General features: G+C 43.8%; 1 protein-coding gene across 4 annotated transcripts in view; it reads left to right on the forward strand.

Moving 5' to 3' along the window:
• Positions 1 to 25,335, forward strand: part of TEAD1 (TEA domain transcription factor 1) — a 262,497-nt gene that overhangs the window by 17,263 nt on the left and 219,899 nt on the right. Inside the window, exon 1 of one of the 4 annotated variants that reach the window (XM_019948062.3) lies at positions 4,920 to 5,049. The exons of the other annotated variants lie outside the window; for them this stretch is intronic. Within the exon in view, the coding sequence (XP_019803621.1) occupies positions 4,999 to 5,049 (51 nt within the window). The 5' untranslated portion in view covers positions 4,920 to 4,998. Of the gene's footprint in view, positions 1 to 4,919; positions 5,050 to 25,335 lie in introns of those variants that run through there. 4 annotated transcript variants of the gene reach the window in all.

Here is a 25,335-nt window from a genome sequence, read left to right on the forward strand (position 1 = left end):
ACAATCTTTGGGCAGTGAGAATTTCTTTAGTTGGCTCCTGTGTCCTTTTGATGGGACCCTTATTGATAGCAGCTTCCTTGCTATCCTGTGTCTTTTGTATTCTTGGAGTTAGAATGAACCATTTCCACAGAGCTTGGTTTCTTTTAGTGGGAAATGCTATTTCAGAGCTACAACTTGGGTAGGATCTCTGTCACACACCCCTCGCCCCCTTCAGAAATGGATCCCACCTACCATGTCAACTTTTTGGTCCATGATAAAAACTTTCCTTGCACACTTGTCTCATGTTTGGCCCCTTTGGCTCTCATTCTGCCATTTCCACTCTTGTGCTTGTCATCGTGTCCTTTTCTCCCCTACGAAAAAGGCCAAACTGAATTCCCCCAGGACAGTTCATGACTTGACTCTCATCTTGAAGGCCAAAGCTCACATTAATTTAGGCTTCACGGAAGACTTTAATCATTGCTTTCAGTCCTGTCTCCCTGATGGTTTGTTCTGTGCCTTGTTTAAATAACCAGAAGGTGAGAGATTCCTTATCTTAAGACCGCTCTGAGCCATTCAGACTGCAAGCTGTATTTTGATGATATTGTTGGGGTCAATTTACACACATGTGTTTGAATAAATACTGGTTGAATTAAGTTTTGTACCTTTCTCTCCTAAAGTGTTTAAAATAGAATATATTTAATCTCTCACTCATTTAAAGAGTTTATCACTAACACATTATTTTTATAAGCTAAAAAATTTTAAAGCTCTGGTTTTAGGCAGCTGTATGCACTGGAGTCCTAGATGGAACACGGCTCTTCTGCTGTTGTGGGAATACAATAGTAAGCCTTTAAGTCTAAAATGAGTGTTTTTTTGTTTAATGAGTCTCCTATTAGACTTATTTTTAGTAATTTCTGTCTTTGCTTTTTGCAAATTGTTTGATGCCCCTGTTGGTGCGTCACAGAATATGCACTTAGGCCAAAAGAAAATCTCGTTTTAAATACATCTACAGTGGTCTCTCCTCAGAGGTTCCATTCAGGCCTGAAGTTTCAGTTTCAGTAATACTTTTTTGTTTTGTTGGTGAAACAAAGCCGTATGCGTTCACAGTCCAGCCAACACAGCCTCACAACAGAATGAGTGAGTAGTACTGAAATTATCATCATTCATGCCATCCCTGAGAAATTAACCAGCATCCTGTCCTGTGAAACTTTGTATACTCATTTAATATCCCTACCACACCCCTTCCCACCGCCCCCCCCCCCCTTTTTTTAAAGGCAGCAAGCTTCGTTTAATGGTTCCTCTGTGTTAAGGAAAGTACAGTAGAGTAGGGGTTTATTCCCTTCCCCTTCCTCCAGGGGCACAGAGAGAGGGTGAGGAGCCCTATAATTTACAGGCAGGCGTCTGTGCCCCGAGGTTAAACTCGTTTCACAACGGGAATTTTCTTTATGGTCCTGTGGCTCCCTAACACAGGGGAGGCAAGTGGTAAAAGCTACCAAAGAAAAGCTGGACTGGAGCCACTGACGTCATGTCAGTAAATCTGTTGGAGGAGCCCAGCTGGGCAGGGCCTGCCAGGCAGCCCTTGCACTTTGGCCTTGCCTGGTCAACTGGTCTTACTGCTTCTTCCATCCCCCATGGCCCCCCTCCCCCCTGCCATTTTTGTCTTCTTTTCCCCCTTCCCTCTGTGTGACTGGACTGGTGTTGAAACCTGTAAACGGTTTGAAAGCCACCCCTGAAACTGGTCCTGTTCTTTTTTTTTTTTTTTGGCTGTACGTGGGCCTCTCACTGTTGTGGCCTCTCCCGTTGTGGAGCACAGGCTCCGGATGCGCAGGCTCAGCGGCCATGGCTCACGGGCCCAGCCGCTCCGCGGCATGTGGAATCCTCCCGGACCGGGGCACGAACCCACGTCCCCTGCATCGGCAGGCCGACCCTCAACCACTGCGCCACCAGGGAAACCCTGGTCCTGTTCTTAATGCCCCTAGGGGGAGGGGCAAGGAAAACCCAAGGATTGGTTGGCCAGGGAGGCTTGAAAACTTTTCACTAGTGGGCTTTCTTGATGATGAATGCATCTATGGGGCAGTTACGGGGAGCAGCTAGAGGTGCCAGCTTCTGACTCTACTTTTAGAGAGTTTTGCTTTTCAGGACTGATGTGCTTGTGTGTGCGTGTGTGTGGAGAGGGGAAAGAGAAGACTGGTCAGAGGATGGGTGGAAATACTGAGTTGCAGTCTTCCTGTAGAGGATGATTTAAGAGAGTGAGTTCCACCATGAGTCCTTTATTACCCATTACTCATTGGTCAGCTAACCCTGAACTCTTTCCCTGGTTTGCAACTGTAGCAGTTAAATTTAGAGCTACATGCTGCTTTCCATCTTGGGTATTTGGAGTCACAACCCCAGATGCGCCTGAATTAAAACATTGCTGTGCTAAATCTATTTTTACATCTAGGGGAATGATATCTAAAAATAAACCTCATCCCACCTGTTATTCACTTTTGGGAAGTTTGGATGCTATCAAGTCACAGCCCACAGATTAGGCTTTTGATCATGGCTTCAAATGTGGCATCCACATTCTGCTTTTCCTGCCCTTGGTGTGATGTTTTCATTGTTTCATTAACCATTGTCCTCCTGTTTATTTTGCTGTGAATAGTCATTTGCAAATAAGAGTGAAGCCTAGGTTCAGATTGGTTTTCAAGTTCCTGAGTCTTAGGGTCAGAAACGTATTAAAAGCAGTATCTTATCCATGAATCATTAGATGAGTCAGTTCCTGAAACCACTACAAGCCTCATAGTTCTTGGCTACAAGCAAAAGCAGGAAATCCAGGCTTCAATAACTTCCTTTCCCAGTCCTGGCTATAGTCGCATTGGTGGTTAGGTTCTGCTGCCTGCCTTTGTAAGTGGTAGAAAGATGTATGTCTGAGGAACAAAGACACTCAAGTCAATTTACTGAAACTGTTTATAATTTGTGGTCTTGCTCTGAATGTCAGGCTGCATTGGCATACCCTGCCCTGCGCAACTCAGCCAGGAAAGGCAGCTGGCTCGGTCTGCCGAGGTGCCCCCAGAAATGCACAGGAAATGTTTCAGGGAGCTTTAGTTAAGCGTCCAGTGAATCCTAAAACTTGAGGGCATGCAAGCAGACATTAGGGGCAGAAAGCTCTGGAGTCCATATGAATAGCTGAAGTATCAACTTCTTTTGTTTTGTTCGCCTAGTCGGGAGACAGAGAAGGGAGAGAGAGAGAGAAAGGGAAGGAGGGAGGGAGGGAGGGATGGAGGGAGGGAGAGAACACACGAGTGCCAGCCTGCCCCGAGCTCTGGCTCTCTTGCTCTTGCTTTTTCTTGCAGTTTACTTCCTTATGTACAGGGTCTTTTTTTTTTTTAATTCCTTTTGCAGTGTTTCAGGCCAGTCTTACTGACTTCAAAATCAATTTGATAACTCTTTTATTAAATATTGTAAAGAGTGAGGGAGAAGCGTGAAATGCTGCCTCCCAAAGTCATGCGTCTCCACACCCTGTATGTATTTATTCTCTTTTATGAGCAGCCCCCCCTTGTCTGCCTTCATAAGTGGGGGCAGACTCAGGCTGGTATCTCTCTGCTGCTTTATGGTTTGCTGGTGAGTTTATGAACTTTTTCCATCTTAAAAAAAATTAAAATTGAGTGTGATGCGTTTTCAGTTATTAACTCTAATGTTCTTCTCCGATGCTAATTGGTGTTGGCCAGCTGGAGGATTTGAGAAAGTGGGACTGAAACTAGACTTTTTTCCACTAGGTTTACATGGAGTCATTGGAAGTTCTGATAGGAGTCTAAAAATAGAGTGGGTAGACAAACCCTGTGAAAAAAGATGAGGAAAGAGAAGAGAAAAATGAACCTATGAGCGGTCACATATTGATGCTGTCTTTTAAATTGAGCTTGTTTCCAATTCATAGTTAGCGATAGCTCAGAAAGGTCAAATTCTATTTCAGCCTTTGTAAAGGATAAAGTAAAAGCAAACGCAAAAGTTTGCCTGCCTTCTTAATGAAGCCTGGCTGATTCAGAGCACAGCCAGGCTGGTGGGTGCCACTTTGTTCTTACTGGTCGTTTGTATTTGGGTAATTCTCTATTCAACTTCAGTCTGAGCTGAGAGGTTCTGATGAGTTTTTGAGAAAGGTGGACTCATCTTCATTTCAGAGGCTGGACTGAGAGTCATAATATCTGACTTTGGTTTTCCAGATTTCAGGCTTGTCCAAAAAAACCGCTTAATCCTAGGTGAGTTTGTTAGGAAATCACTGAAAATATATTTCCCTTATTCATATGTGAAGAGTAACTGTCTAAACTTGGAAGAGATTTTTTCTTATGTTGTAAGAGATACAAACCCAATTATTTTTATTTGTCCTGCATTGATCTGAGAGTTAATTTCTTTTTAAGGTAGCTTTCAGGCTGGGAGTGCAGATTGAATCTTGAATTGCTTACCCTCTCTGGACCAAGTTGTTCAGGCTCAGGGATTGATTCATTAATTAAAATCAATGTAAATGGATTTGTAAGCCTCCTGTAACAGATTATCTTATTAGCAACCACACAGAGCAGCCCATGATCTGGGAGGAATGTGTTTGTTGCTCTAGGTGAAGTAGACCCCCCACTGATGGACTCTTTGGGTCTACTTTATGAAAAACCCAGACGCTTTTGTAAGGAAGGAAGGAGCCTTGCTTAACCTTTACACCGAACAGATTCTTCCTATGGAAAATTATTTTTAGTATGCCTGCCCCAGAAGGCTTTAGTTCTGTGTGTGTATTTCTCTACCATGACTGTGTCTCTCCCCTACCTCTGTATTCATGATTCAAGGACATTTTTGTGTACTGCCGGGTTCTGCCTGTTTCCAGGCAAGATTCCTGCTGAGAACCCTCCTGTAAAGAGGAAAGGAGGAACCAGAAATAAATTCCTATTTGATAACAACAAAGTGCTTTTTTTCTCCGACCCAAGCAACCAACAGGCAAACTACAAAGAAGACATTTATCTGTTATTTGAGGATCTGGCTGTACAGCTGTGCTTCCTTGGAGTGATGATAAGAAGACAAGATGGTACCTTTGGAAACCTTGTGGCTTTAACAAAGGTCAGAGTTCATTAAGCTGTTGTCATTTATATTGTCATTTTTTGTAATTGTGCCAGACAGGTAGATATCCTCTATAGTTAGACCAACTTACCCACCTTCTCTCTGATGTTTGGATCAAAGGGGGCTGTCTGATTCAAGCTGAGTTGAACTCTCTCTCCTGAATCTTTTGGGATTGAGACAGCAATCCTAGTTGGTCTTTGATGCTCACCCTACAGTTCAGGGAAAAGCTAACTGGGGAGTAGATGTTTGACCCATGGGTACACAGAAGCATAGAATTAAAACTGATTTGCAGAGAGAAAACAACAAAGCTGTTGTGCAGAGGAGGAGATGAGAGACCTTGGGAATAGTCTCATTTCCGGATGGTTTTCCATTTCCTGGTTTCCATTTCCCATGAGGGCTGGCTGCAGTTCCTGATTCAGGGTCATCTGATAGACCCCTTGGCCTTATAATGAACCCACGTTCCCCTACCCTTCTTTTTTTTTTTTTCCTTAGGTTAGTGGGAGTGGGTTTCTGTTAATTGAAACCAAATGGTCTCTGGCCGACTAGTTTGCTGGGAAGTAAGCCCTGTGTGGTGTTCTGGAGAGGCCCTACTCAGTGTGATAGCACACAGCTTCTGCTTGGTCTGCAAGGCAGGGCTGCTGTCCTGGACCCAGTTCTCCAGTATGGGTTCTGTCTGAGGGAGCTAAGCAGGTAGTAACAATAGGGTTACCCTCCTAACCTGTGTTTCAGACTGGAACATTTCCAGGCTTTATGTAGGCCTTTCTGCTGCCTGGTTTGCCATGTGGTTTAGGTTGTACGGTGGCTTGGTTCAAATGTGGCAGGTGAGGAATTTTTCCAGTCATACCCTGGGGCACTGAGGAGTTCTGGTGGCTGAGCACCTGGAAGGAGGCAGGCCAGGTGTGTCATTAGACCTGGGTGTCCTGCCTAGTGGCGCCACCCTTCACTTCCTCCCCTGCCGTCTCTGATCAGTGTGGAAAAGCATGTGCTCAGTGGCCTTTGGCAAATGCTTCCTGATGATAAATCCAGTGTGTATATTGTGCACGTGCATGAAGCTTCCTCGGTCAGGGAACCTTCCAGGTTCCTTTTATTAGCAAATGGATTAAATGGCAAACGCCTCTCTTGAGGAGACCTATAAGATGTGTGTGTGTGTGTGCCCCTGGGGATGGTGTCAGAAACAAAAGGCCTGCTTCATCTGCTGTTCCCCAGATTGGGGGGCATTGGGGGTGGCAGTATAAATGAGCAGGGAGGAAGATTTAGGTGAGACTTAACATTTAGAAATAGCAAAGTAGAAGTTGTTAAAGAGGATAGAATTTGTTTTGGAAAACCCTTACCATGTACATTAGGAGACATATGCAGTATTTGTTGGCATCTTTTACAGATTTGAAGCCATTTTTAGTTTAGGCTTGATATAACACGTTCTACCTGCGGGTTTTTTTTTTTTTTTAACTGAGAAAGTTTGGAAATGTTTCCTCCTTTTTTTTTTGATTGACATATAATTAAGGTATAATATTATATAAGAAAGTGATTCACAGTTTTTAAAGGTTATACTCCATCTATAGTTATTATAAAATATTGACTGTATTCCCCATGTTGTGCAATATATCCTTGTAGCTTATTTTATACATAATAGTTTGTACCTCTTAATCCCCTACCCCTATACTGCCCCTGCCCCCTTCCCTCTCCCCACTGGTAACCACCAGTTTGCTCTCTATGTCTGTGAGTCTTTCTTTTCTGTTATAGTCACTAGTTTGTTGTATTTTTTAGATTTCACATATAAGTGAGATCATACAGTATTTGTCTTTCTCTGACTTATTTCACTTAGCGTAATGCCCTTCAAGTCCATCCACCTTGTTGCAAACGGCAAAATTTCATTCTTTTTTTTTTATGGCTGAGTAGTAGTATTCCATTGTATGTGTGTATACGCACACACACCACATCTTCTTTATCCACTCATCTGTCGCTGGATACTTAGGTTGCTTCCATGTCTTGGCAATTGCAAATAATGCTGTTATGAACATTGGGGTGCATGTATCTTTTCCAGTTAGTGTTTTTCGGTTGTATGCCCAGGAGTGGAATTGCTGGGTCATATGGTAGTTCTGTTTTTAGTATTTATGTTCTACCTGTTTTGTTCATAGTGTTTAGTTTGTATATTTAGAAAGTGGAAACCTGGAGAATTTTTTTTTTTCTTTAAATTGAGAAGGGATTGGAAAGGGGGGCAACGTAGAAATTTGTTGGGACGTGGACATGAGGGGGTTCAGATTTAGATGAGTATGTTCCCAATGTCACATCTAGTAAAAACATCTAATGTTTATGTGATGTTTTACAATTTACACAGTTCTTTCAATAGATTAATTTATTTAAACCCTCACAACAACTTGGTTTGTATAAGTGAGGAAATACAGTCCAGGAGGTTAGGAGGCTAACCCAGGATCACGCAGCCAATAACTGGTTAAACAGCGACTGGGTAAACCATCACTGGGATGCCACTTAACCATGCTGTGGGCCTCCTTTGCTGTGCTCCTGTACTTTTGTCAGCCTTTGTTGTGAGAGGAGAATATGTTAGGACAAGGCTGCAGGAAGGTGATGTGTGGGTAGGGGAGGGAGGTCTGGGGGTGGGAAAGAAGTTTGAACTACCAGTTCAAACATGTCTCTCTGTAGTATTCTGAGCACAGAAAAGAGCAGGAAGGGACTCAGATGATCTTGTCCACTGGATTTCAAACCAGGCTGAATATCTTTGTCACCTGGGGAGTTAAAAAAAGAAAATACTGACTCTTCCTGTTCACCTTGGATCTTCTAAATCAGAATGTCCAATGGTGAAGTTTGGACCAAGGTTCTGAAACTTTCCCAAGTGATTCTTATGAGGTATCTGAGCCCCACTCAGTTCTGGCCCCATGTCTCTTTAATTTGAAAAGTTCTGTAAAATTTAGCTACTTGGTATTCCCGGGAGCCTGTTAGAGATGCAGACCCTGAGACCCCCACTCCAGGCCTGCCAAATTAGAATCTTGACTTTAACAAGATTCCAGGTGAAGAGTATGCACATTAAAATTTGAGAAGCACTGCTAATGTCCCAGCGAAACGTCAGGGGGCTGTAGGGTGGGGTAGTTGCACATATTCTTTCCCAGTTTGTCATTTGCCTTTTGACTTTCCCTGTTACATAACTTTCCATGCAGAAATTAATCTTACATCAAATTTATCAACTCTTCCTTTATGGTTTCTAGGTTTTTCATTTGCATGCAAAAGACCATCTTATCCTGAAATTATTGGAAAAATGTCTTACACATTAAAAAAATGAAGTCATAATATACTTTACATAGTTGAATATGTCTAGATTTTGTTTGGTATGGTAGAAAGAGTGAGGTAGAGATCCCAACCTTTTAACTTAATGCTTGTCTTGTCCTAACACAATTCATTGACTCTTTTCTCTATAGATCGGTAAACTAAATTCACATGTGCTCCATTATCTACCTGGAGCTTTAATTACCATAGCTCTGTGAGAGGGGTTTTGCTGTATAATTCAGCTACTCACTTTTTCATCACTTTCTTCTTTAAGATTTTTTCCTGGCTTTTTTCACAGGTGTGTTTATCTGTTTACACTTTTAGATGCACTTTGTCTAGTCAAAAAATTTTTCAGAAACTATTTTTATTGGGGTTCTATTAAGTTTATAGATTAGTTTAGCCTCATTCTATTATTAAACATAATTTTGTCTTTTCTAAATTATATATACTAGTTATTCAGAAAATTTTTTCAGTAACAGTCACACCAACCTTTGTAACAGGTGTTTTGCAAGTTTTAAGGATGTATCTTCTGTAGGGTTTTGTCTTCATAGAAACTCTAACTAACCATCCTATATGGTGGGTGCCTATCCCGTCTCTTCCCCAGCCCAGCTGCCTGTTATCCTGAATCATGTTCCTTTCCCTCAATAAAATTCATTTGTTGATGCTCTGACTGCTAGATTGTAAGCCCCACAAGGGAAGGTTCCATGTCTGTTTTATTTTCCAGTGGAATTGCTCAGTGCTTAGAAAATTCCTGGCAGTTGATGCTCAATAAATATTTGTTAAATGAGCTGGAATGAGTGAAATCCCAGTAACCAGAGCTTCTGGCCCTCTAGTTGAAGATTAGCTTCATGTGGGATGGTCTGGACTTGGATCCCAGTTAGAATTCAGCCCATAGTTTGAGAAATTATTCAAATGGATTAAAGTGAATATGTGGTTTTTGAGGGGAAGCAGTAGTTATCTACCAAATGAATCAAGGACTGGCCTGGAGTGTTTTAATCTATGAAAGTTGACGAAGTGGTAGAAAGTCACAGTGAAGCGTGGAGATTGATGGTGATCGATAGCTAGTGCAGGTCTCGTCACCGGCCAGTCCTTTGGTAAATTAATGCACCCGGTCACATCCCACCACTTTGTGTTTAGCAGCGTCTGTCTAATAGATCATTCTGGTTAGGTTAATTTTTTTTTCTTTAACTAGGGGAAATAAAATATTGCTGCAAAGAACTTTGGACCTTTTTTCTGTTACTAAAAGTCCCTTACTGAAATTCGTATCATCTATTTATTAAACCCTTTCGCTTTGGGTACAAATACCCAACTTGTGAGCACCTTATGGGCAGGAACAGAATCTTCATTCATTTTTTTTTTGCAAACAAATTTATTTTATTTATTTATTTTTGGCTGCGTTAGGTCTTCACTGCTGCGCATGGGCTTTCTCTAGTCGCAGCAAGTGGGGGGCTACTCTTCGTTGCAGTGCGCGGGCTCCTCATTGCGGTAGCTTCCCTTGTTGCGGAGCACGGGCTCTAGGTGTGCGGGCTCAGTAGTTGTGGCACACGGGCTCAGTAGTTGTGGCTCACGGGCTCAGTAGTTGTGGCGCATGGGCTTAGTTGCTCCGCGGCATGTGGGATCTTCCCGGACCAGGGATTGAACCCGTGTCCCCTGCATTGGCAGGTGGATTCTTAACCACTGTGCCACCAGGGAAGCCCCTTCATTCATTTTTATAACTCTTAACATCCAGGTGCTTGACAAAAGCTCAAGTAGTGAGAGAAAAATCAAACTCTAAACATACCGTGTATTTTAAAATTGTTGGAAAAGTGACGTTTTATCTGTAGTGTGCATTGTGCAGTGGAAATAACTTTTGCGTATGTCCTAGTTTTTTCCTGGCTTTCTTAAAAGCCACACGGATCTTTCAGGCTTTCCCTCCTATGATGGAAGAATTTCTAGAAATTGTGTTTCTTGACTCTCATTTATTTCCCCCTCACTCTGAAATGAGAAGTGTGGGATATTTCGATGGAGTTGGTCAGTCATTTAAAACACTGCGGCTTTGGCTCTGTAGTTTGTGATTTCAGGTCTATATTTGGAATAAATCGAAACTCCAGTGCTATTGGAGGCTTTTAACACATTTGGTGCCAAGGGGCTTGGCTTTGCAGATTATAAGTAGTTCAGTTGATTGTTTCTTCAATAAAAATTATTTTGAAAACCATCACAGTAGCTCCACCGCATGATTCTGTGGTCATCTCCTTGAGCTCCATTCGAGATACCCTGAGAAAGCCTGTCTCTAACACTTGCCTGCCTTGTGGTTCAGCTTTCGAGCGAAAAACCATGGTACTTCCCCACTGATGACCCTGTTCCGCTCGCTTTGAATTTGTTTGCTTCTTCGTGTGGACAGTGTACACTGTTTGAAGAGTGTATGTAAGCCCGCTGTGTTTTCTTTAATAAAACTGCATTTATCCTTGTGTAGACAGATTGTGTTCTTTGAGTCTAAATTCTTAGAGAACTCTGGGAACTGTTTACTTAGATCTTTTTTTCTTTCTTTAAATAAAGCGCTTCCTCTAGTTTATCAACTTTAAAACTGTTAAAAGTCAGCCGAAAAAGTTGGTTGAAGGGAGAAGGCCCTGTTCTTGAGTGGTTTGTATTTGGTAACTGTATTTTGGAGTGATAAGGGCTTTTACTTCTCCACAACCTGTATCAAACAAATCAAAACTGTAAAATGAAACACAGGCTAAGGTCACAAATCTAAATTAGGCCTTTCCTTTGACCTCGGAAGTCAGGTTTTTGGAAAACCAAACAGGGAGGCTTGAAGACATGAGGTGCTGCTATATTAAAAGACTTCTGAGTAAGGGGCAAACTTGAGTATTTGGAGCAGGTTGTGCCTGTGGGTTCTCACTGCTTTTGGATTCCAAAGGATGGGGTGACATTTCAATTCATTATATGCTAGGGTCTGTGTTGGGTGGTGGGGACTCAGAGAAGGATGAGAACTCTAGGCTAGTTCAGGAAACTTCAAGGAACTCCAGGGTAGTGGGAGGGAGAGAGTTGTGTTAAGGACACCGTCCCAGTCTTCTGTGGTGAATGATGTGATAGGGAGGCGCACGGTCTGCTGGAGAAGAGACTCGGGGCTGGGGCTCCTGAGTTCCTCCCGAAGCTAAAATAAAGAGAACTTAAACAGGGTATGCGAGCTGCTGCTCTTTATGGTCTCCTGGACTCTGTAGACTACACTCAACATGAAAAAGATGAGTTTCTGTAAGAAATCCTATCCAGAAAGTGACAAGATGTTGCAGGAAATGTAAACAAACACTTGGCTTTAATGGAAGGCAAACTGCTGGGGGGGCCGCCTGCTGCAGCCCACAGGGGCTGGTTTTCTCTTCCCCATCCCTGGCTGGCTCTGGAACCCTTCTTTTGATCTGCTTACAGGCTTTGTAACTGGAGAGATGGAGGAGGTAGAGCCAACTGGGTTTTCTGTGGGCTTCTTTTATACCTGGTGTGCCCTGGAGTGGCGAATTCTGCTGTCGGCACTGGGGGTCTGCCCCGTGAACCTTTGTGTGTTCTACCCTCAGTGCCGTGGCAGCCTCAGGTGTCCCTGGTCCTGGGCTGGTACCAGCCGGTAGCTGTGCAGGGCGAGGGTGTTGGAATTGCCCCTCAGTCTTACTCTCTGGGAACATCATGGACAAGGTTGAGTAGAGTGTCTCTCTTTCCTTGGGCTCGTTCCCCAGACTAGTCCCTTGTCCCAACTCATGCCTCCCATCTGTACAGTGCATTATGTGTTAACATCCTGTGGCCAAATCCACTGCCCTATTAGCTCCTCATGACAATGCTGAGAATAGAAAGAGTAAGGATTGTTGGCTCCGTTTTCGAGATGGAAGATTTGAGGCTCTGAGGACTGCCCCTGGGTGTGTAAGGATTGAAGTCTAGCAAAGAGTTCTCTGAGTCTTTGCCAAGTGCTTTTATGGCTGAGCAGCCCCTCCAGCAGCACTGCTTTTCTCCCAGGCTGCAACCCTCTCCTCCCCTTTCGAGTTCTCTGATCTCTCAGATCGCTGACTTCCTCTCCCCCCCCCTCCCCTCGCCCCCCCTCCCGGTAGCTGCTACCATCCTTTCTCTTGTCTGGATTACTCTAGTCATCTCTGAGATAATATCCCAACTTCAGGATGTCTCATCTGGTTAATTAAGGCTGCTTCATCATCACCATCATTATCCACTGACACTTCTATAGCAGTTTTTATGGGTGGCATTATTCTTATTGCTTTGCAAATTCATTTAGTGTCACAATTCTGTGAATTAGGTAGTATTATCATCCCCATCTAATAGATGAGAAAGTGGAGGCACACAGAAGTTAAAGACCTTGTCCACAGGTCAGAGCTGGCTGGCTCCAGTGGCTCTTAGCTGCTGTGCCTGATCCTGGGCTCTTGTTTCTCCAAAGCTGCTTCTTCCCTACGTACTTCATCACCCAGTCAACAAACACATTCGCCTAAGGCCAGGTAGATGAGGCCCCTGCTGTGTGGTTTCAGTGTACCTTTCCAGCCGGATGGCCTACAATGTGTCCTTCCAACATATTGGATTCTTCTCATATCCCATACCGGCTGTACTCATGCCACTCCCTCTACCAGAAAGGCTTTCTGTAGCAGAGAACGAGGGCTCTACCACCCATGATGTGTGTGACATTGTGCTCACCAGGATTTCCATGCCCAGTCCCTGCAGTATCACCTGGCACACTGGTTTGTTGTGGGATTGAAGTGATGCATAGCAAGGGCTCAGAAAAGAGGAGCACCTTTTCCAACTGTTTTGTGTTGAAAACCTCCTCCATTTCTCTGCAGCTACCTCCTTCAGGAAGTCTCTTCCTTCTTTACCAGAAGGGACCTTTACTTCCTTTGGCCCGTCATGGTCTTAATGGCACTTTCACCATCCAGCATGTTTTACTGGCTTTTATCATTATTATTTTTTGCTGCACCACGCAGCATGCGGGATCTTAGTTCCCCAACCAGGGATCAAACCCACGCCCCTTGCAGTGGAAGCGTGGAGTCTTAACTACTGGACCACCAGGGAAGTCCCTTTACTGGCTTTTGTAGGTGTCCTTCCTCCTAGGCTGTAAGCCCTTTCAGGGCTTGGGCTGTGGCTTGCACACCTTTATGGTCTCCGTGGTACTTTGCATATAATAGGCATTCAGAATGTATCTGTGAAGTGAGTGAATTTGGGGGCAGTGGGATTTGGTTACTGCATTGCTTGGAGAGCTGGGTGAGCAGTGCCCCGCGTGGGTTCACCTGCAAGAGCAGCTCTCTATTGCATGGGCTCTGGGTTCTGCTCTTTATTAAAAGTCTTCCCTGTTATAGCTGAGATCCTCCCCTCCATTTCAAACCCAGGCTCATGGGGTGGTGCAAATTTGCACAGCCTAAGCAAATTGGCTAAAACCCCAAATCCCCTGGAAGCAGAGTGGCCTTGGGCGTACTTTTAAAAAACTGCATGGATTTTAGAGCATGGAAAGACTTATGTTAGAGGAACTCGACTCCTGCCAAGGCAGAGACATGTATTATATTTATCTTCTATTATGGCTGAGTCGGCATTGTGATTGGTTTGTTTTGGGAGCTCCCCTCCATGTACCTAGAGCAGAGGAAGATGATGTATGTATTGGCCAAGCCTCCTGCCAACCACAGGGAGAATGCGGTGTGACCACTCAATTTGGTATGTGGAGTTTGCTGGAGGAGCCACTCTTTCCACTTTACAGATGATTGAGGTGTCTGAGACCAGGCGACCTGAATCATATTAAGCCTGCTGATGAGAAAGGCTTGGTGTTCCCTCCCAGCCTCCTGGCCAGCCACTCCCACCCATTATTCCTGTTTCAGCCACACTCAACTGTCTCTTCTGCCTCCGTGCCTTCTCTTCCTCCTGCATCTACCTGGGATATGTTCTTGCTTTTGTTCAGCTCTTGCTTCTCTCTAAAGAGAAGGATGTACAGCATTTCACAGAAGCCTTCCCGGTTCCTTCAGGATAATGTAACTAAGCCTTCTTTCCTTTCCCCTAGTCCCCCATACTGTTACTCTGCCTTTGCATTTATCACATTGTCCTCTGTATCTTGGGTTTACTCCATTCCCTCCCTCTGAGCCCCTTGAGGGCAGGAACTGGATCTTATCTGTGTATCCTGCCTGGCACACAGAAGCGCAAAAGCACGCTTGCACAAGTCAAAGTATTTGGATGTGATAGAAATGGTTAACATTTGCCAAGTGCTGTACCTGTTTGGTTAACAGAAGTGAGTCCTGGTTCTGGTGATGGTCACTCATTTTGGGTATCTTCAGGTTACTTTTAAGGGTATTGAGGAACTCTCCAAAATAAAATATAATTAAATTTATGTGATTGGAAACATACACCATGCATATGCCTTCCGAAGTAGACATCCAGTGGATGTCTGCAGGTTGACCAAATTAATGTGTGAGTGAGTGGATGAATGAAGTGAGCCTCCATCCTCTGGGAAGGAGGGAAGGGTGGGATGTACTGCACTTCTGCACCGCTCTTGAAGCTGCATTTGTTGCTTGGCTTGAGGGCTGAGGCAGGAGCTGAGCTGACAGCAGCTCTCGGGGAATCAGCAGGTCTTGTGTGTCTCCTCACATGTTCCTAGATCCCAAGGGTTTACCCTGTTCTTAAGAATCGTAGAATTCCACCAAGTTTCAACCTGACGTGGAACACGTACTTGTAGCTTCCCAGTCCTCACCTCACAATACGCTGTGAAGGTGGTTAGTGTCGTCGTAGAGTGATGCATACAGAGAGAACCAAATGCTCCCCGTTTAATGAAAGTGCTGGGGCTGTATGATGAATGCTCTTATGATGTAGCTCAGCGGAGTGTGGGTGGTGCAGTTGTCAACGTTTTGCTTGCATTTGTATGTGTTTATCCAGGCAAACATGAGAAAGACCAGTTTTTTCAAGTACTTGACACACAGAAGTGAAGAAAATTTCATCTTAATATTGTGAGAACAATGGCAGCAAAATTGCCGAAGGGCTGGTTTGTATACCAGCTGTTACCAAAAGTTGTGTGTTGTATATACAAAACTGCTCATTCAGTAGGTAACCTCTTAGAGCGATGCTATGTGTGTAATATACAGTGTGGGCATTATTCTAAGATATTATCTTTTTATTTTTATGAGTTATTTGTAATGGCGTGGATAATAATTCTTAGGAGTTTACTTTTTCATACTAGAGTTTGTTAACCACTCAAGGAAAGGTTGAGCTCCAGATATTTCAAATGAGGTAATAAATCACTTCTTTACATCGGCTGACAAACTCCACTACCTAAATCTCTCAAATATAATTTGGTACCCTCGCTTGTATATCTTGTTGAAACTTTTACAATAAATTGAATGAGTTCCATTAGGCAATATGGGCTTGTGTTCTCACTGTGCGTATTTACAAAGGCTGGTAGAATGGCAGTGATGAAGTCGAAACTTAGTTTGAACTTAGTGTGTGAAACAAAATAAATTTGACTCTTGAAATTTTGCATAAATATCTGTCAGAGCCTGGTACCAAGTATCTGGGGATTTTTAGAGCTGACCTCATTTGAACGTTGAATTATGTTCCAAGATACATTTTAACAGTGCTTTCCTCCACACATAAAACCTTAAACTGGCCAGTGAAACCATTCTTCACCTCCCTCCAAACTGAACATTTCCTAATAAGAAATGTAATCCAACTTGAAATAAAAATTTCCTAGGGGCCTCCCTGGTGGCACAGTGGTCGAGAATCCACCTGCCAATGCAGGGGACACAGGTTTGAGCCCTGGTCCGGGAAGATCCCACATTCTGTGGAGCAGCTAAGCCCGTGCACCACAGCTACTGAGCCTGCATGCTGCAACTACTGAAGCCCGTGTGCCTAGAGCCTGTGCTCTGCAAAAAGAGAAACCACCGCAATGAGTAGCCCGTGCACTGCAAAGGATAGTAGCCCCCACTCGCCGCAACTAGAGGAAGCCTGCGCGCAGCAACAAAGACCCAGCGCAGCCAAAAAAAAAAAAAAAAATTCTTATTGTCCTAAGTTTAGGTTTCTGGTTAGTTTAATTGAATGGATTCTTGAGGCTGCAAGTAAAAGGCTAAATAGATACCATTTGCACTATTTGAGAATCAGGATTTTGTATTCCTGCTTTATATTTCTTATACTGTCAGAAAAATAAAAGGGAAATATATTAGATGTTTCATTTGTAATTTAATCTTATGTTCATGAGAGCAGCCTCACTGTATTTATAATAAATAAATACTATAAATTAAATAATTAAGAAATTCAAATACCACTTTTTTTTTTTTTTTTTTTTTTTTTTTGCGGTACACGGGCCTCTCACTGTTGTGGCCTCTCCCGTTGTGGAGCGCAGGCTCAGCGGCCATGGCTCACCGGCCCAGCCGCTCCGTGGCATGTGGGATCTTCCCAGACTGGGGCACGAACCCGCGTCCCCTGCATCGGCAGGCGGACTCTCAACCACTGCACCACCTGGGAAGCCCCAAATACCACTTTTTATCTGTTTTATATATTGGGGGCATATGTAAGGTTTCCTTTGACAGAGGGTGATTCTGCTGTTAAAAACCATTGCCAAGATATTTCTAAAGCAGACAGTGGAGCTTCTGGGCTGCAGCCTGCTGTGTTGAATTGGAAACTTGTCATTGAGCCCCTTTCCTACCTGGCTCCTTCTAGGACTCTCAAGATCCTCTGGTGTGGCCGGACCAGATGTGGTGCTCCCCATGCACGTGTCCTGCAGTTCTTGCAGGCTTGAGTGGGAGGGGCAGCCTGGCCGACTCGTGGTGGCCACAGCTGTATCTCCTCACACTCCCCACGACGGCCCTCTTTTCCCAGAGAAGAGCAGGTGTCATCCCCGTTTTATGCTGATGGGAAAACTAAGCTGAGAAAGGGCATATGATTGGCCCAAGGTCATCTCTTGACCTTGACCCCAGCACAGGCCATGTGACACTTGTAGATCTCAGTGGCTGTGCCTAGGAGGAGAGTTTTGGTTTGTAAAACCTGTTGGCTCTAGATTGTTGGCCATTTGGAGGTTTTCTAGAAAGCTTAAGTAAGGGAAAGGAATAACAACATTTGCGACGCTTTTTTTTTGTTAGCAGTAGCATGCCGGCAGAAGACTTGTATACTTGCGGTGCTGTGCTTGTGTGCCTGGATGATCCTCTCATTTTCTGTGGAGGAAAGCAGTTGATGTGTTCTTTCGAAAATACTGGACCCAAGACCTTAGGATCACCCTTCCACTCCTCCTCATGCTTTTTCCTTTGGCGGCCAACCAGCTCCCTGCCTCTATGTGTCAAAAACAAAATCCCTCCCTCCAAGGATGTGATAGAGCTCTCTGCAAGCCATTTTAAGGCACATATTCAATGTAATGATGGCTCTTGAATGAGTTTTCACAAGGTCTGTGCACCAGAACTTAACTGCTTCACTCACAGTGACCTCCCCAAGCTTAGCTGCATCACTCAGAGGTGATTTCTATGCTCTGTTTGTTCTTAATGTATTTTTAATTCTAACCTACTTAATTACTGCTTCGCATAGCATAAATGACTGGAGGGGACCATTTATGGCTCTGAAGTAGAGAGGGGGCATCTGCTGGAGAGAGAGAAGCTGATAGCTGATAGTATGGGGAGAGACAAACTCAATAGTAGACACATTTAAAAAGTATATTAAACTGGGGTTCTTTAGCCCTCATTGCCCTGTTGTTTTGAGTGGTCAACACCCCTGTGGGTCTTCATGGTATGACTGTGATCCTTAAGAAACATGCTTCTGTCTAGTGAACTCTATTTAAGAAGGCAGGGAAGAATTGTAGAAATATTCTTCAAAAAAATAAAAAGTTTTGATGCTCCAAGTGTTGATCCGTATTCATACTGAAAGTATATTAATGAAGAATGAAATTGCAGCTTGCGCCCCCCCCCCCCGTCTCCTATTGCTGACGATCCTTCAGCTCTGCCATCTCCCACCTCCTCTCCCTCCTGTAGTCAGTAACTCTTCTTGCCTGTTCACTCGATGCCAGCCCCTGTATGCCAGCTGTTGTACTGTACTACTGAACTTTTCAAGATACTGTACTGTAAGATTAAAAGTTTTTTCTTTATTTTTTGTGTTTGTTTTTTATGTATTATTTGTGTGAAAAGTATTATAAACCTATTACAATACAGTACTATACAGCCGATTTTGTTAGTTGGGTACCTAGGCTAACAGTTGGACTTATGAACAAATTGAACTTTCGAATGTGCTCTTGGAATGGAACTCGTTCGTATGTAGGGGACTTACTGTAAATGCTCTTGGCTCTAGCTCTGCTGTCGCAGTTCCCAGAGTCCCTCAGAAGACAAGAATGATGAGCGGGGGGTATACATACTTGCTGCACAGCTGCTCCTTCATGAGGGTCTGTCTTGCAGAAGCTACAGGCTCTCTGTATACTGACGAGGGATCCTACCTGTGATCCCTTTGCTTTGTGGTCAGAGCCCAGAGCTAAGGACCTCTCTGTGGAATAGTGGTCTTCACCTGAGGTCTGTGCAGTTATGTGTGCCTCTAGTGCAGCCCAGAGTTAACCTTGGTAAGGCTCTTGAACCCTGGTCCAGAATAGAATTAATGCCTGCTTTTCTTGAAGAGGCAGAGTTGGTGAGGTGAGTATGAATTGGTGCCAAGGGTCAGAGATTTTATCCTGCTGAAGGCATTAACTCTATTGATCAAAAAAAAAACCACCCTTCGTTGAGGTGGGGTGATGGTGGAATTTTACATATTACTGGTCGGGGTCCACATAACTTTTCTGGAGGGAATTTTGACAACAGGGATTATAAGGTCAAATGTGCATATTCTATGACCTGGCAGTTCTACTTCATGTAATTTATCCTAAGGAAAGATTTGTATGAGTATGTTCCTCACCATACTATTTAATATAGTGTCAAACTAGGACTTTATTCTACATTTTTAAAAAAATTGAAGTGTAGTTTTTTTTTAACAACAATTTCCTTGCTTTTTATTTATTATTATTTTTAAAATATCATTTATTTGTTTATTTGGCTGTGCTGCGTCTTAGCTGCGGCGTGCAGACTCTTAGTTGCAGCATGCATATGGGATTTAGTTCCCTGACCAGAGATTGCACCTGGTCCCCCTGCATTGGGAGCATGGAGTCTTAACCACTGGACCACCAGGGAAGTCCCCCCCCCTTTAATAAAACTTTTTTGTTTGTTTTTTTAAATATTTATTTATTTATTTGGCTGCACTGGGTCTTAGTCACTTGCATGCGGGATCTTGGTTGCCGTGTGTGGAATCTTTGTTACGGCATGTGGGATCTTTAGTTGTGGCATGCGAACTCTTAGCTGTGACATGCATATGGGATCTAGTTCCCTGACCAGGGATCAAACCTGGGCCCCCTGCATTGGGAGCACAGAGCCTTAACCACTGGACCACTAGGGAAGCCCTGTTTTATTTATTTATTTAGCCATTTATTTATTTATTTATTTATCCATGCAGCATGTGGGATCTTACTTCCCCCACCAGGGATCGAACCCACGACCCCTGCATTGGAAGCTTGGAGTCTTAATCACTAAACCACCAGGGAAGTCCCAAAATTCAAGTATAGTTGATTTACAATGTTGTGTTAATTACAGCTGTACAGCAAAGTGATTAAGTTGTACACATATATACATTCTTTTTTTTATATTCTTTTCCATTATGTTTTATCATAGGATATTGAATGTAGTTCTCTGTGCTGTACAGTAGGACCTTATTGTTTATCCATCCTGTATATAATAGCTTACATCTGCTAACCCCAACCTCCCACTCCCTCCCTCCCCCACTCCCCTCCCCCTTGGCAACCACCAGTTTGTTCTCTATGTCTGTGATTCTGTTTCTGTTTTGTAGATAGGTTCATTTGTGTCATATTTTAGATTCCGCATATAAGTGAGATGGTGTAATATTTGTCTTTCTCTTTCTGACGTACTTCACTTAGTATGATAATCTCTAGTTGCATACATGTTGCTGCAAATGGCATTATTTTGTTCTTTTTTATGGCTGAGTAGCATTCCATTGTATATATGTACCACATCTTCTTTATCCATTCAACTGTCGATGGACATTTAGGTTGCTTCCATGTCTTGGCTATTGTGAATAGTGCTGCTATGAACATAGTGGTGCATGTATCTTTTTGAATTAGAGTTTTGTCTGGATATATGCCCAGGATTGCTGGATCATATGGTAATTCTATTTTAGTCAAACTAGGACTTTAGAACATTCATTGGTAAAGGAGTAGTTGAATAAACTCCAGTAAAACCATGTAGTAAATATTATAAAGCTTTTGAAAATGATGAAGTCATCTTATGTATTGTTATGGAAAGATGGCAGAGAACTTATGGAGAAAGTTAGATTACAGATCAGTATGTATAGTGTGATCCTATTTTTAATATATATATATGTGTGTGTGTGTATGTATGAAATGAGTACATATTATATAATTTGATATGCATTAATTTTGCGGCGGGGAGAAGAATATACATCAAATGCTAATAGTTGGGCTTCCCTGGTGGTGCAGTGGTTGAGAGTCCGCTTGCCAATGCAGGGGACACGGGTTCGTGCCCTGGTCCGGGAAGATCCCACATGTCATGGAGCGGCTGGGCCCGTGAGCCATGGCCGCTGAGCCTGCGTCCGGAGCCTGTGCTCCGCAATGGGAGAGGCCACAACAGTGAGAGGCCTGCGTACCACAAAAAAAAAAAAAAAAAAGCTAATAGTGATCACTTATTTAGGATTTAGAATTACGTAAGGACGCTCATTTTCCACCTCATTCATTTTGTATTGTTTGAACTGTTTATTAAATGGAAAACCAAAAGGTTTTTATTACCTCTTTATTTTTTAAATTGATGTATAGTTGATTTACACTGTTATATTATTGGTAGTGTCAGGTGTACAACATAGTGATTGAATATTTTTATAGATTATACTCCATTTAGAGATAGTTACTTCTTAGAAAACCAGCATGGGCCTGTTTTTGAGGTCTTCTAATTTTTTGACTTGCTGGAAACTTTCTGGTTTCCCTTTTTGTAAGGGAGCTTTTTATACTTTTTAAAAGTCCAAAACTGCAACACATTTTTTTTTTCCTCTCCTAAATTTGTATAACCAGAATGAGCAAAGACATATTAAATAAAAAGGAACGGATTTGTGGATGTGTCTTTTGTGAAAATATGTGGCAGTCACCACTGGGTGTCCACTTTGTCAGGTGTCTGGGATGCAAGGGGTTCTTTGAAGAGTTTGCAGTGAAGAGACATGATTATCAACTGGATGGTAGGTGCTAATGGAGCGCCACGGTGCACACAGTGAGAAAGCAGTGATTCTAACAATTCATTTATCCAGTAAAGACTGAGCACCTTGTCTGGCCAGCTACTGTTGTAGGCACTGGGGACAGAGCACAGAGCAAGGCAGGTAGGATCCTGTGCTCATGGAGCTCCCATGCAGCAAGAGAGGGAAACAGACATGTCATGAAGAGCATGATCAGTGCGATGACAAAGAGTCAAGAAAAGGATAGGTGAGGCGGTTGTTGTGCCCCATGAGTTAGGAAGTAACTTCAGGAGGAGTACTGATGGTGAGCAGAGGAGAGTACTGGTGTTAGCTGCAAGGAAGGGTATGGAAGAGATGGGATGGCATTCCAGGCAGAGGTTCTAGCGGGTACAAAGGCACAGAGATAAGAAAGCTTATATCTGGGGATCTGCACCTGTTGTGGATGGACCCCAAGTCTGGAACAGTGTTTCTGGGGCTCCACTGTGAACATGTTTAGGAGTCTGGATTGTATCTATTAGTGACCAGCTGACCCGCAGAATTTATGAACTGGGAAGAGATGTGATTGGATTGGTGGTTTAGAAAGTTTTCTTTGACTTTGAGGCTGGATTGTAAGGGAAGGAGACAGGAGTCTCAGGATATGCTCACCAGGGAGGCCACTGCACTGGCTCGGGAGGAGGTGATCTGGTTGTGTCAGAGGGCCTCCTCCCATGAGGCCCATTCACATTTCCGCATCCACCCAGCTTCGGTTGATGCTTATGCATGGATGACTCTCACCACAGCTCTGCTCCTTACTTGCTGTGTGACCTCGAGCAAGTTACCTAAACTCTGTCTCACTGTCCTCTTTCGGTAAAATGGGAACGCTAGTATACTTATCTCAAAGGTTGCTTTGAAGATGAAATTAAACAATGATGTAAAATACGTGGCACATTGGCTACAATATATAACGTGCTAAAATGTCACGACGACCACCGCCACTACTACTACCATTAGTATTACTACTGTCACCACCATCCTTTCTTCCCTTGGGAAATATATCAGTCACATGGGAGAATTGGGAAAAAGTAAAATGAGAGACCAGTTTTATTTATTTGTTTGTTTGTTTGCCGCAGGAAGTCCCGAGAGACCAAGTTTTTATCTGGGTGAGAATAAATCAAATCCAGTGTGCTTGGCATTAATTACACAAGCGTCAGAGGGCAATTTTGAATTGACCACAATCGACGGGTACCATCTGGGAAGACTTCATTGGGGGAAGTGAGTCTTAAATAGTTCTTGGACCTGAATTGACAAGGAGAAGCATAAAGTGTGGACCCCAACTGAATTGGAAAGGTCTTTGGTCTTCTGTTTAGTCAGAGGGTTCTCAAGTTGGGGGCCAGATATTTTTTAGGGGCTGGGGGAAAGGGCTGTGCAGTTAGTGTGAGTGTCCTCAAACCCGTATGCCCAGCCAAGAATTGTCTGCAGGCTCACTTAATTCTATGTATGTTGTCTAAAATTATGCCTGAGTGTTTTTAGATTTCCTTAGATAGAATTAGTTGTCTACAATGCAAATTCACTTCAAAACATTACTGGAGGGCTTCCCTGGTGGCGCAGTGGTTGAGAGTCCACCTGCCGATGCAGGGGACACGGGTTCGTGCCCCGGTCTGGGAGGATCCCACATGCTGCGGAGCGGCTGGGCCCGTGAGCCATGGCCGCTGAGCCTGCGCATCTGGAGCCTGTGCTCCGCAATGGGAGAGGCCCCAACAGTGAGAGGCCCGAGTACCGCAAAAAAAAAAGAAAAAGAAAAAAAAAATTACTGGAAGTCATAGTAGTTTATTGACTGTTAGATATTGGATACTGAAAGTAGGACCGCTATTAGATGGGTGTTGTGTAGAATGTTTTGACGTTGAAAGGGGTTCCCAAACTTGAAAAAGTCAGGAACCACAGATTTTGCCTAATAAAACTGGAAAGTTGATACCGGTAGCATTCCGGCTCATGTAATGTAGCTGGAGGCTTTTGGCTGCAAGTAACAGACAAACCAACTCAAAATGGCTTTATAATAAGGAGAACTTTAATCTCATAGGACTAGAAGTCTGGAGGTAGGGTGATCCTAGAGTACCTTAGGTCAGCAGCTCAGTGACCTCATCAAGGACCTGGGTCTTTCCATTTTTCTCTCTGCCATCCTTCACATGTCAGCTCCCTCCTCTTATGTCAGCAAATGACTGCAGCAGTTCCAGGCATCACATCACACTAATGCCCAGAAGTATTTGTTCCCAGACTCTCTCATGGTCAGCAAATGGCTGCAGCAGCTCCAGGCATCACATCACAACACTAATGCCCAGAAGTATTTGTTCCCAGAGTCTATTCTTTCATTAAGGATAGAAGGTACAGGGTGGTAGCCAGTAGAAATCTCTCAAGCAGTCACATCTGAGGGCTGTTCTGCCAAGCGGCTAGCCCCAGAGAGCCCCAGGGAGCTACGAGAAGTGGGAAGTTCTGTTTGGAGGGTGGGATGCTGATGGTAGAGATTGTACCCATATCCCTGTTCCCAGGAGCTTCAGCCTGGTCAGCCTCCAAATGGTGCTCTGGGGAGAGACTGGCTGCTGCTTTGGCCTTTTAAAATGACAGTACACCATGAATACTGGCACAAGCTTCAAAGATAAAATGCAGAATGAGACAGGCATGGACTCATCCCTCTTTCATTCATACATGTATTTGTTCATCCCTGTTAGTACTTCCGTAGGGTCGCCATAACAAAATACCACGGGCTGGGTGGCTTCAAGATGAGGGTGTTGGTGGGATTGGTTTCTTCTGAGGCCTCTCTCTTTGGCTTGCAGATGGCTGCCTTCTTGTTGTGTCCTCACTTGGTCTTTCCTCTGTCTGCGTGCACCCCTGGTGTCTCTCTGTGTGTCCAGATCTCCTCCTCTTCTTAGGACTCCAGTCCTACCGGATTAGGGCCCACCTTATGACCTCATTTTACTTTCATTATCTTTGTGAAGACCCCATCTCCAAATATCATCACAGTCTGAGGTGCTGGGGGTTAGGGCTTCAATATATGAATTTTGGAGAGACACAATTCAACTAATAACAACCCCAGTTGTCTACTGTGTGCCAAAATGTGCCCTGCACTGTCCTAGGCACTAGGGCTATAGCTGTGAGTGAAAGAGACAAAGATCCCCGCCCGTATGCAGCTTGCCTTGGGATGGGGAATCGAGTAGTCACCGATTCTGGCTTCTGTTTAGGACCATCTAACGTACTGTGATTTCAGCACTTCAGTCTCTCCCAGACTCCTTATTACTGTAAATTCCACGCTCTGGAGTCATTCCTTCTTCAGAGACATGGGTGGAAACACCTTGTGACCTAGTGTAACCAGCAGAACAGGTGTGAGAGAGAGAGAAGACATCCTTTCTAGTTTAGAGGGGCTTCTTGGGTCAGAGGTTGGAAGCCAGCCTGGAGGCTGGGGAGGAGGGGCCGGGGAGAAGGTGTAGGTTGGGTCAGGTGGTTGGAAAGGCGGGGCAGGGGTAGCTGCGTCCCCTTCAGCTGGGTGCTGAGCACAGGCACCCTGCTTCTGCGGAAGCTTGTTTCTGGAAGTTGCAGCAGACCAGCCACTGCACTGGGGGCTGGTCTACACGAAGCAGGATCCTCTACCAGCAAAAAGATTACGACTTGATGAAGCCTCAGATGCTGGTTAGCATTTTTTAGCAATAAAATACTTTGAAATTAAGGTATGTACATTGCTTTTAGGTATAATGCTATCGCACACTTAATCGACGCCAATATAGTGTAAGCATAAGTTTCATATGCACCGAG

The sequence above is a fragment of the Tursiops truncatus genome, chromosome 8, assembly GCF_011762595.2.
Source record: "Tursiops truncatus isolate mTurTru1 chromosome 8, mTurTru1.mat.Y, whole genome shotgun sequence".
Taxonomy (NCBI): domain Eukaryota; kingdom Metazoa; phylum Chordata; class Mammalia; order Artiodactyla; family Delphinidae; genus Tursiops; species Tursiops truncatus.